At 35.5% G+C, this 13,051-nt stretch overlaps 1 protein-coding gene across 1 annotated transcript; it reads left to right on the top strand.

The window, feature by feature from the left end:
* The first annotated feature begins 4,492 nt into the window (after positions 1-4,492).
* On the top strand, positions 4,493-10,903 carry LOC110442016 (solute carrier family 46 member 3-like). The gene is made up of 4 exons (XM_021485410.1): positions 4,493-5,663; positions 7,892-7,975; positions 9,044-9,200; positions 10,196-10,903. The coding sequence occupies exons 1-4, from the start codon at positions 4,493-4,495 to the stop codon at positions 10,263-10,265; spliced, it is 1,482 nt and encodes a 493-aa protein (XP_021341085.1). The 3' UTR covers positions 10,266-10,903.
* Positions 10,904-13,051: the final 2,148 nt, after the last annotated feature.

Genomic DNA, 13,051 nt, shown 5'->3' with positions numbered 1-13,051 from the left:
GCCATTTTGAAAAACTATTTCAAACTTAAAGTCAAGTTCTACTGGGCCGATTGAACTGAAACTTTGTAGGAATGATCGACTCATGGTCCTGACAAAGTGTTGTTATTTTTCGGGTCGATCAGAAATTCAATATGGCCGCCACGGCCGCCATTTTGAAAAAAGTATTTCAAACTTAAAAACAAGTTCTAATAGGCCGATTTAACTGAAACTCGGTCTAGGATTGATCAGCTCATGGTCCTGACAAACTTAAGTTAACTTTATACTTAACTATTTTGTACTCAAATTGGTACATATTTCAACAACAAAACTAAATACTGTAGGACTCAGGTGACTGTTTAGACCAATGGGCCTCTTGTTAAATATAAACGAGATCAAACGAACAAGAGGTCATAGTTATCGACTTGAAAAGGGAATGTCTAAATTAAACTTAAGAAAGTACTCCTCTCGAGAAAGAGTGGTCAACCATTGGAATTCCCTGCCAAATCACGTTGTCACATCACCAACAATAAAAGCGTTTGAATAACCAGAATGTTTTAATAAATATGAACGTATTAACTGTCCGGGCGTCAGCTGACCATACATATGATCTGGATATATATAGGCTTTTACCTGCGTCCAGTATTATTATATTATTAACTGAAGGGGATGCAATGGGGCTGGGCTGAGCTATCTTGTCAATAGCAGTACATTGGCCTTGTTGCGCTAAAGTTATATCCAAAACAAATTGATGGATTACCGTATTTACGAAAAAAACTACAGTGGAAATATCAAATGTATAGCCTGCCGAAGGGTTCCTTCACCTGAAGTATCGGCATACGAGGAAAAGCTGTGAATAATCTGAAATGTACAATCGAGAGACTGATGTAGCAGAGATTGTGGCTAAATAGAACTGAAACAAATATTACAACCATACACACAATTATAAAGCTGAATATTAATTGAAATGTGTATATATGTTTACAAATGCATACCGTGGTACATATTTTAAAGTTAAGTATCGTTATGAAAATATTACTGCAGCAGCTGTTGCTGATGCTGATGTGAGATATGATTAGGCCAGTTCTTGAACTTCTAAAACAATACAACAAAATAAATAACAATCAGACGATCCGGGTATATAGTACAATGGTCTATTTTCCTTGATGCATATTCCAATTGAAACGCAAGGCTTCGCAGTTCTATACCAGGGAAGCTGTTAACGCTATAATCAATGCGATGAGAGAAGCTGGATTCGTTCCTAGTCCCACCAATCAGAAATAGTCTTAAACAAAAGTACAGTTTTAAAAACACCTTAGCAGATATTTAACCTTTCAATGGAATATTGAAAAGCCAAATAGAATAGATTGTGTGATAAAACAGAAATGTGGATTAATTGTTGTTTGACTAAGTTGATTTGTTGTATTGCAGTGTTACTATGCCAGTTCATATATTGCGTTACCTAGTCACCCAAACGAGTTTGGGACTTTTTGATTGGTGTTTTGCTGCCTTTCTGATTAGCATATCTTCTTTTTTTTCTTCTTACTTTTCTTCGGGCCAGATGCTTTCCGGACGTTTCCTCAAAGACTATCTGCCGGATACTGATGAGTATTGGTGGGTATAGCAGATGTACGTAACACATTTCATTTTCTAATCGGTTATCAAACATGGCCGTCGTTGTCTCTGATTTACACATTTGTACGTGTACGCCAAGGTGATGGCAATGGTCCATCTGTATGTCTGATTTTGCTCAAACTTGGTTTGTATGTATCATTGAGTTGCAAACTCTTTCCAGTTCATCATTTGCGACTAAGGGGTCAGTTTTGGGGACTTTGTAACGGTCCGCATTACAATAAGACTTTGTTGTTAATGTCGTATCATTATAATAGCGGAGACGAAAATCGTCATATATCATATAGAGTTTAATGTAAAACATGAAGCATAAAGAAATTGAAACTGCATCGTTGACTATAAGTATGGCAGGCAGATACTCGGAATTGAAATCTTGAAATTCTTTCTTGGAATAAAAAAAAAAAAAGGAAAAAAGACATATTTCATCAAAATCTGTTTGATATATTCAGCTAATTCGTTGTACTATTGCGACCTATGATGTCGTAATTGTATAAAGCATCATTGAAATATTTCAAATAGCACATTTTACCGGCTTCTGTAGTTGGNCCTATTATAACTGTATCAAATTTCAAATTCACATCTCCAATATTTTAGAAGCGTTTTAAAAGTGTCGAAAAGGTATGCTAAGTGATTGCTACATGTGTGCCACATTTGTGTTCAGTCCCCAATGCATAACGTAAGTGCAGACAAATTCGTCACATTAGTAAGGGTTTCAGTTAATAATTTGTCCAAATACACATGTATCAAAATGCCGACGACGAGCACCAGTACAGAAGAAGATTTGACTGAAATGCCTATAGATAAACATTGTTGTAAACACGCATGAATGACGTCACACAGCAACATTTGTGACATCATCAGGCCGTCCATGGTTTTGCTCAAAAATGCAGGCAGTTTTGCCACCATCAAACATTTCACTAATTTGCAAATAATGTAAGTGTTTAAATGTAACATTTTACATGTTGATGTTAAACAAGTTGTACTGATACGAACAGCTCTAAATGTGTGTGTGTAACATTATGATTAACATTCAAATAAATGTTTTTTCCTAGTTGTGATAGTTTAATGCTGTTTGAGTAAGATGGCTGGGATCAGCCTAGATGAGGTCAATTTACAAGCATCGCAATAAAAACACAGTCCTGAACAAATAAAAACTTCCAAATTGGTGCCCATCGTACAGCCATCATGCGATATTGTACAACAATGATTTCAGGCCGACAACAAATTATTTTCAAATATAAATCTAGAACATTTCTTGATGGTGTTTTAATTAAATTAATTTAATGTTGGCTGAATGCTAGACGCAAACAACATTGAATGAAGATGGAAAATGAATCATTAAATCTTTCCGAGCGTCATTTCCATAAACAAACATTGGGTTGTCAGTACATTGTATGTCCCAAAGTACACTTGCCAATTTTTTTTTTACTTGCATTGACGGCTTTGTTGACCATAAAACTGCAATTACCGTTGAGATATCGGTATTTTCAATTTGTATGTTATGCATTTACACTAAATCACAACCAATAAGCCTCAGATTAATGAGTTTAGTTGACGAGATGTCCGTCGCACAAACCTAATTTTTAAGATTAGTTGTGTTACAAAATATTTCATTTAACTGTTTTAATTAATAATATAACTTTTCTCTTCTTATACCTCTTCTTGTCAAGATGTTTGAAGGCTTTAACTGTGTTGAAAACTATGGTTACGNAAATCCTTTTTAGTCTGAAATCTGTATGCTAGATATTGAGTAAGGTGGTTTTATTGTTTTTTGTCACTTTAAATAATATTTCTGTTCATGTTAAAAACAAAATCAACTCTCTGTATAAATATATCAGGTGACCGTTAAGGCCCATGGGCCTCTTGTTTTATAAAAGGTTCTAAGTAAGTATATATATGATACATACCAAAAATAATCTTCTATAAAAGTAATGCTAAGATCTCAAACATATAGATTTGGAAGAAAAGTAGTGATGAATTAAATTAATCAAACATGACCCAAATGTGATGCCACAGATTTACTATTTTAGGTTAAAATCTATAATCAAATTCTGTAGTATAAAAAAATGGATAAAGGAACAGTCATCGCTTTATACTAAGAGTTCAGTCCTTATGTGAAAGAAGAACTAACACAGATAAAGAACATCATTCAAAAATTCATTAACGTTTGGCAGTCAAGATTATGTCCTTAAGTGAGTGAAATACACATTAAGGTTTTTCTAGGCATTTCAATGAGTGAAACATGGGGTTTGACTGATACTCTCGCTGGCCAATCAAAACTGATAATTAATATTTCAAAAAACTTACTCCATCTTAACATTTCTGAGATGGAATCTCAAGCATTCACACACATAAAAACACTTATAAGACCATATTGTCCATAATCTTTTATTCAGCCATGCAACCTAATCCAGTGTCCTACAGAAATAGAAGTTGAGCTGTTAAAATTAGCATTCAAATACATACATCACAGTATATAAAAAATCAGAAATAATCCAATGAATTTGAATCTTATTCTTTAATTGCAAAGTAATCAAGTCTTAAAGACAAAACAACATTTGTTCTGACAGCTTATACTTATGCAGGCAGGAGTGCAGTGTGCACTAACTTGATTTGGTTTGAGAAACAATTTGCTTAAGGAGACCTACAAATGAAAGATGTCAGTGTCCGTGCCTAGAGCTAGTTTATTTTAACTTTTTCCTGTGTCTTCCAATTTTGTGAGAGAGGTTTAATTATTGTGATGAGATTATTTTAATAACTATTTCTGATTACAGAATTCATACATAACCTCAGCTTGAAATGTCTGACTGAAATATTTCTTTAAGACTTATATTTAGCTTGTCTTTGAAAAATGTTTAATTTACGTCTTTTTTAGAATGTCACAATGACAAGCGAAGGCAGTTCCGATTATGCCCCATTGCTGGGGGAGGATTTGGTAGATCTACCGTCCCCATCCCCATCCCCATCGGCTGAGGCCCCACCAATAGCCAGACCACAGTTGGTGTGCACCTATATCATTGAAATTACACTGTCAATGTACATGGTCTCAAGTGTTCTCACCATCCCTATAAATCAGTTCTATGTGTACAACGAGGTCGCCAAATCATATGGAATTCCTAACTACATCCAAAATAAGGATGCCAGTATTTGTGATAAGAAGAATGACTCGGAGGCCGCAGACGTCTTCAATAACATTCAAAAAGAAGCATCAGAACAGCTCATGTACATGTCTTTTCTCAGTAGCTTTACAGCTGTCATTCCAACTTTCTTCCTTGGTTACATATCAGACAGGTTCGGGAGAAAGGTCTCATTTCTGATTACCTTAATAGGGCTATTTTTACACCAGCTTGTGTACATCATTGTGTTTTACCTTGAAGCCCCTCTGCCATACCTTTGCATTGGGTGTGCTCTGGAGGGTGTAACTGGTTACATTTCCTGTGCCTTGATGACAGCGTTTATCATGCTTGCGGATGTCACCTCACCTGGAAAGCAACGTGGGTTCAGGATAGCGTTAATGGAGGGAAGTCTGGCATCATCTGCAGCATTAGCAGTCATGGGAGGGGGGTTCTGGATCAAATACTCTGGTTTCCTTATCCCTATGCTGTGTTCTACTGCGCTTTGTGCGGTTACCATCCTCGTATGGCTAGTGGTGGTACCGGAAACAAGGCCATTCCGGGAGAACCACAGTCATCGTGGCATGAGTCTCAACAGTATCAAGAGGTGCTTTGTATTTTACTACGAAAAAACATCACAGAATAGAAGAGGTAAAATGTCCGTTGTTCTGGTCATTCTACTCACGGCAGCCACATGTTTGGTGTCAAAGAGCAATGTGGTGACTCTATTCCTGTTAGGTCAGCCATTTTGTTGGTCAGAGGTCCATATCTCTGTAGTGAGCTCACTTCAGATTCTCATCAACTGGATAGCAGGGATTACGTTTCTCCGGTTGATACAGCGTGTGATGCAAGATGTGAGCTTACTATCCTTCGGCTGTTTCATGGGGATGGTTGCCATGATTCCCTTAGCCCTTGCCCAGCAGAACTGGATGATCTATCTATGTAAGTACATTTTTTCACTGTATTTAATCTAAAGGTAAAGGGTACCCCTATACATTTTTCACTTGCTATATGTGGCCTTTGAATTGGACACTTGTTTTGATGTTGTGCTCATAAACACAATTCCTGTTATGGCAACATTGGTAAAGATTAGGCAAGCTTCGCTATGTAATGGTTCAGAGTTTGACCCCTGTAGTTTTCTGGATTTCTTTCTTTTTTATTTGTATTTTCAATACATGCAAATTTTGAACAACTAAAATTCTGTCCAAATTTAAAAGTGCATGGCAACATGTGATTTTAAAAAATGGTTATTTTGAAAAAGTCTGAGAGGAAAATTTCACCCTAGTAACAGTGGTAAATGATATCGTTCAACTTGTTAATACCTGTCACCTTTATGCTTAATAAAAAGACTAATCTGGATAACAATTGTGCCTGAGGCCATTACGTGTTTCATGTTTCTTGCTCCACTTGTGCATCCATTATGTAGGATGCCGATAGTGACTGAAAGTCAAAGGTCAGATTCACAAGGTCAATAAATGTTTTATTTTTTAAAGCATTAGAATATAAAGCTGTTACCCAAGGTTGTTACTTACCAAATATTGTAGGTAGAGGTATGTGACGTAATGTGTTTGTCCAAATGTACCGGTGTGAACTTTGCTCATGTTGCAATGCGACGTTAAGTCTTGACTTAGGACATGCATGCATGCTTAAATCTTGATGACCTTAAATACTTTGACGAGCAGCACACAATACTCCTCTTACATTCACTGCCTCATCGTAGATCTTGCACCTAGGTAAATGGGTCTTAAACTTTTACTTGTGAAAGACAGTTGCGATTAAATATCCATGACTTCCCATTCTCAACCTCTTTTATATGAGCCAGACAATCTGGGAACCAGGAGTCTGGTCCTTTTTGTTCCCAAGAATAAAAGAAATCCCAGGAAAGAGATCTGATGGTTCGTTTATTTTGACTCCCAGATTGACATAGAGGTCACAGGGGTTAATTTTCTTAAAAAAACTTTAAACAACTTCTTTTGAATAACCAAAAGGCCCATGATGTTGATATTTGGCCAGTAGCATGCTAGAATGAGGGGCTACCAAGTTTGTTCTTGAATTATTTTCAAAGTCACAAGTGTCAAATATATTAAAATCTTTAAACGACTTATTTTGAATAACCATAAGGCCTAGAATAGTGATATCTGGTCAGTAGCATGCTGGGATTAAGGGCTACCAATTCCAAGTTTGTGAATAACCTTGATTATATTCAAGGTTACAGGGGTCAAATTTGTTTAAAATCTTTTAACGACTTCTTCTGAATAAACATGAGGCCCAGAATGTTGATATTTAGCTTGTAGCATGCTTAGATGAAGGGCTATCAAGCTTTTTCATTTGAATGACCTTGACCCACTTTTGAGGTCACATTTACTCAAATATCTTGAATCATTTAAATGACCTTATTTCAATAAACAAAAGGATAGGGTGGTAATGTTTTGCAAGCTGCATCCTGAGATGAAGGGCTATAAAATGTGTTCAACATAATGACGTTGTTCGGCTTTAGCTTTATTTAAGATCACTTTTAAGGTTACAAGTGTGAGCTGTATACCAGGTGAGCGATGCAGGCCCATTGGGCATCTTGTTACTATTATTTATTGATGTATCACAGGGAATCATCTTGGGGCCCTTTGTGCCATTTGTTTAAAGTTAAATACATTTGCGTGTAATAGTTTTCAACAGAGGTCACAAAGTGGCATCTTGTAATCTGGGATTTTTGGGACTCAGATATTTGAGTTCTTCATGACTTTGAGAATCAACAACTTTTACAAAACCTACTACATTTCTGAGTCTCAGTAATGGGACTCGACGAAATTTACCTTATCCATTTCTGGGTCATCACAATGCAACAGGTTGATATCTACATCAGTAATTATATCATATATAAATAAAATGTTTGGTCATATTATAAATATAATATGACCAAGCTTATAATATGACCAAGCGTGACATCAAACAGTTTAGTATAAAAGATCTTAATCTATGTTTCTTCATTTTGAAAATCAATATGTAAACTGTATTTGCATACTTTGTATATAATATTTTTCTTTATTTGATTTCAGCATCCATTTGTTGAGGTTGTCTCCCCTTCCATAGAATGTTTTTTTGAGCGAGTGCATATAAAAACCTATTACATCAAATTAGGACAATGATTCCTATATTTTTCGTTTGGTTTTCAGATATGGTGATAGGCACATTTTCCGTTCTTGTTCTTCCAATTTCAAGATCTATCTTGTCTAAGATGGTTTCACCTGAAGAACAAGGTAAAGAAAATATATGTACACAAGTTGAACTTATGAATACCATGGCAATTAATATATAGCCGATTGGTAAATGTTGCTAAACTAGCTAGATAATTTGTTTACTTAGGTACTTAAGATATTGTCATATAAACTATCTATAACTCTGTATTAATCAGTTCACTATCATTTGTTATTGAATTTTATGGGATGACCAAGTCCTACCTAAGGTGTGACCATGGCCAGTACCTTAATTAACCATTTCTGTGTCGTCGCAATGAAAACCTTTGGAAGATGTCGTTTTTGTCATCAGATGACACCATGTATTAAGTGTAGGTGAGCACTTTGCATACAAAGCGTTATCTATTTTTAAGGGTTTGGAAACTAATATTTCTCCAAAATGAGGTAATTAAGAGAAAACAACCACTAGACTAGATTTTCGTATTTCAAATCTTGAAGTATGAGTCTTCATTTAACAGTTTCTGCTCTGCAAGTCTTGGTTTTGACATTTTTAGAATCTTAGATTTAAGTCAAGAACATTTTACTAAGATTATATGTATAGTTTAACAGGGATGTGTAGTCTACACATCCCTGAGTGTAACAAGAGAGGTAAAATGCACTGCCAGACTGGGATTCGAACCTGGGACCCACCAAACTCTAGACAGATGCTTGTTTTGACATTTTCAGAAACTTAGCCTCAAGTCAAGTTTTACTAACATTATATGTATAGTGTAACGGGAGAGGAAAAATGCACTGCCAGACCGGGATTATAACCTGGGACCAACCAAACTCTAGACAGATGCACTTCCAATTGAGCTACTCTGGTTGTCAGCAAAAAATCCAGTCCAGTTGTGCTACAATAATGAAAAAAGTCAGCAGTGAGAAAGATCCAACTAAAACTGTTACAATCTAGAATGAAACAGTCACTTACAGTAATTTTACTAATTATCATGCGTGAAATCTTTGCTGTTGTGTTGAAAAGAATGTTAACACGGTCACAAAAATTAACCTGCATACTGTATAATATATATATCAAATGCAAGGTCACTTTCTGGGTCTGTATTGATAAATCTGATAGTATTTTGTGTTTAGGGGCCTTATTTGCAGGGATAGCAGCCATGGAACACCTTGTGTCAGGCTGCGGTGTACTCTTGTTTGGAGAGATATACAAAGATACTGTGACATTCTTCCCCGGATTGGTTTTCTTTGTCATAGCAGGATTAATATTGCTTTCATTGATTCTGTCGGGGTAAGTACTTATAATATCATACTATAGTGAAACCATATATCATAGCTTGACAAAGACCAGTCGGGTCTTTAAACGTTGGACACATTTCATACATACATGTTTGTGTATAAAGTAAAACTCCAATATTACACATTTCCAAATAAATGAATCTTATTGAAGATACAGTGAAACCTCTCCAATCTGACACCCTGTGGGAAACAGTATATTACCTTGGTAAGATAAGACAGAATGCACAGGTCTTATTTCATGGTTTTCATAAGAAAGGGAATACAGCAAAATGTTATATTAGACAGAGTGTGAAACTAGGTTTGGGTTGAATGACTTAATTATAAGGTAATTATTAACATAGATTTGCAATTGGAATGTTCGAAATAAACACATTTTGCTGTACAAAATATGACAGGCCTTAATTGATTTTCAAAAAAACTCCTTCATAAATATGCATACTGTAGTGAAATGGAAGATGAGCTGGATCAACAATAGAGAATTTCCTCAATGCTCACTAACTAATGATATCTGAATATAATCATTTGAGCAGAAGAAAACAACTGTCTTCAATTGGATTTTGTGGATTTCATAATTGATCAAATATAATTAGTTGTGTGACCAACCAGTTTGCAAAATACATATTTGATCATTAGAACAGCACTGCTTACAGCAGCTCTGAAAAGGTCTCGTGTTAAAATGTGTCACATTTTCTCCAGTATTAATGTTTTTAATATTTTCAGTCAAATTTACACACATCCTTTTCATTTTATTCTCCCCATAAATGTTCTTTTATCTACAAGAAAACTTTCTTCATTGTATGTGAACAAAGACAAGAGGCAATTTTGTTTCACATTTTATTATCTAGCCTTGTAAAAAAACATTTGTGAGTCATTGTTCCATTGCTTTCTGTTTCAGCTGAAGTAGCAGGAATTGCAGAATTTTTATAAAGAGTTGTCTATCTTTATCTTCATAAAAACTTGTATTTACCATTTATTTCTTTGTTGTAGATTACTGCATGTATGGATTAAACGTGGGCATGGTAAGGAATTGGAAATCAGCGTTGTAAAAGAAAGCTAAATTATAGAACTTTAACAATTTTGTTAAGTAAACAGAGATCAGAATCCACATTTCTATATATACTTATTCATTTATTCACTCAATGTATACAGAAATAGAGGGAAGTGATCATTTAATGTGTGACACGGAACTTTAATGTGATGGTAGAGTTTTACTGATCTGTATCTCAGAGTTTTTACATAGTTTATATGGAATACTTGTTATTATATATAGATATATAGTTTGTATAGCGGTTCCTCAATAAGAGATGGTGGGTTATCATGTTTCCCTAACTTGATTTAGTTAATTATCAAATTGTTTAAAGGTACAATGTACAAGTTTTACAGAGTGTCTTTTACAATTTTAAAACTAACTAATGAGAGATGGATACACATGACAACCCACCACCATAAGATTGGGGACCGTTTTCTCCAGTCTCCCATAACATTCATCATATCATATCTAGAAAACAATATGTTTCCCTTGGAAATGCATCATTTTGTTGACGATTGTGGAAACAAATGCCATGAATCATGACATCACGATAGAAGATGATGGTGCCAAAGCATTGTTCGTGACATCATGATTATGACAAAGCCTGAGTTTCCTCTGGTCCTGACACCACAGACTTAGACATTTTGACAGATAGATGTCTGGAGTTACTAGGCCGAGTTTCCTCTGGTCCCGACACCACAGACCTAGACATTTTGACAGATAGATGTCTGGTGTGACATCTGTCAAAATGTCTAGGTCTGGTGTCGGTGTCGGCCAGAGGGAACTCGGGCTCGATTATGAGGTTGACCAATGAAATAACACCCTTGGTGTTTCCCACTAGTGGGAAGCTAAAAATGTTTACCAACTCCTATCTGGTTTAGAATTAAGTATCATGAAAATGTAACTTTCCTTTATTTATTGTTGTCCACCTCAAACAAGGTGAGATTGTCAGCACAACAGTCTAATCAACATGGTCTGTGGTATAGATTGTTGTTTACGGAATACCGTTTATAATGTGTATACATAATGATCTGAAATATTGTCCCTCCAAAATTTATTTAAACCATTTTTGATTTAGTGATTGATGCAAAGAATATATTTTCCACAAAATCCATAGATTTATTTTTCATGATTATTCTACGTTTGATAATGTTAATGCATGTTCACTTCTGAAGAGATTAGGTTGTCTGGAAAGGTTGAATTCATGGAGTCTGATTTTACAGCAATATGTATGTTTTCTATTTTTTTTCATAAATAAAATGTTTACTTCACACCAATAAATGTAAGACAGAGAGGCGAAAGTGACATTGTATAGTTTAAAGGAAACTTGTGAGTCTTTTGTTCTTCATGTCAACTTTGTAACAATTTCTTCCGACATAATAAAAGAAAAATAATTGTTGTAGGGGCCATCTTTGGTTGTCAACTTTCAAGATTATTAATCAAATGGAATTCTATTTTGTCGCAATAGTAATTGGCAGAAAAACATGCAAAGTCTTGTTTATTAGCTCACCTGGCCCGAAGGGCCAAGTGAACTTATGGCATGGTGCAGCATCCATCGTCCGTCCGGCATCCGTCCGGCGTCAACTTTTTACTTTAAACAACTTCTTCTCAGTAACCAAAAGGGCTAAGGCAATGATATTTGGCCAGAAACATACTGGGATGAAGGGCTAACAAGTTTGTTCAAATAAAGGACCTCCAACCACTTTCAAGGTCACGGGGTCAAATATGTTAAAATCTTTAAACAACTTCTTTTGAATAACCAAGAGGCCTAGGGTGATAAATATTTGACCAGTAACATGCTGGGATGAAGGGCTACCAAGTTTGTTCAAATAAATGACCTTGATTTATATTCAAGGTCACTGGGGTCAAATATGTTTAAAACCTTTCAACAACTTCTTCTGAATAACCAAGAGGCCTAGTGTGAAGATAGTTGGCCAGTACCATGCTGAAATGAAGGGCTACCAAGTTTGTTCAAATAAATGACCTTGATTTATATTCAAGGTCACAGGGGTCAAATATGTTAAAAACCTTTAAACGGCTTCTTCTGAATAACTGAGAGACCTAGGGTGGTGATATTTGGCCAGTTACATGCTGAAATGAAGGGCTACCAAGAATGTTCAAATAAATGACCTTGGTTTATATTCAAGGTCACTGGGGTCAAATATGTTTAAAACCTTTAACAACTTCTTCTAAATAACCAAGAGGCCTAGGGTGATGATATTTGGCCAGAAACATGTTGGGATGAAGGGCTACCAAGTTTTTTCAAATAAATGACCTTGATTTATATTCAAGGTCACTGGGGTCAAATATCTTTAAAACTTTTAAACGACTTCTTCTGAATAACTGAGAGGCCTAGGGTGATATTTGGCAAGTAACATGCTTGGATGAAGGGCTACCATGTTTGTTCAAATAAATCACCTTGATTTATATTAAAGGTCACTGGGGTCAAATATCTTTAAAACCTTTAAACGACTTCTTCTAAATAACCAAGAGGCCTAGGGTAATGATATTTGGTCAGTAACATGCTAGGATGAAGGGCTACCAAGTTTGTTCAAATAAATGACCTTGATTTATATTCAAGGTCACTGGGGTCAAATATGTTTAAAACCTTTAAACGACGTCTTCCAAATAGCCAAGAGGCTTAGGGTGATGATATTTGGCCAGTAACATGCTGGAATGAAGGGCTACCGAGTTTGTTCAAATGAATGACCTTTGCCCATTTTTTGTGAATTACTTTAAACTTTAAGTCAAAACGCCAATATTTTTTGCCTGTAGCTTTACTTTAGTCCTCTTTTTAGGTTACAATTATGAGA

This window comes from Mizuhopecten yessoensis, unplaced genomic scaffold (genome assembly GCF_002113885.1).
Source record: "Mizuhopecten yessoensis strain PY_sf001 unplaced genomic scaffold, ASM211388v2 scaffold716191, whole genome shotgun sequence".
In the NCBI taxonomy this organism is placed as follows: domain Eukaryota; kingdom Metazoa; phylum Mollusca; class Bivalvia; order Pectinida; family Pectinidae; genus Mizuhopecten; species Mizuhopecten yessoensis.
This window is presented reverse-complemented; position numbering and strand designations above follow the sequence as displayed.

Bases quoted from the DNA above. Each gene is read 5' to 3' on its own strand.
- LOC110442016 (XM_021485410.1), top strand. From the start codon at position 4,493: ATGACAAGCGAAGGCAGTTCCGATTATGCCCCATTGCTGGGGGAGGAT. The intron at 7,976-9,043 runs GTAAAGAAAATA...TTTTGTGTTTAG, and splicing joins GGTTTCACCTGAAGAACAAG to GGGCCTTATTTGCAGGGATA. The intron at 9,201-10,195 runs GTAAGTACTTAT...TCTTTGTTGTAG, and splicing joins CTTTCATTGATTCTGTCGGG to ATTACTGCATGTATGGATTA.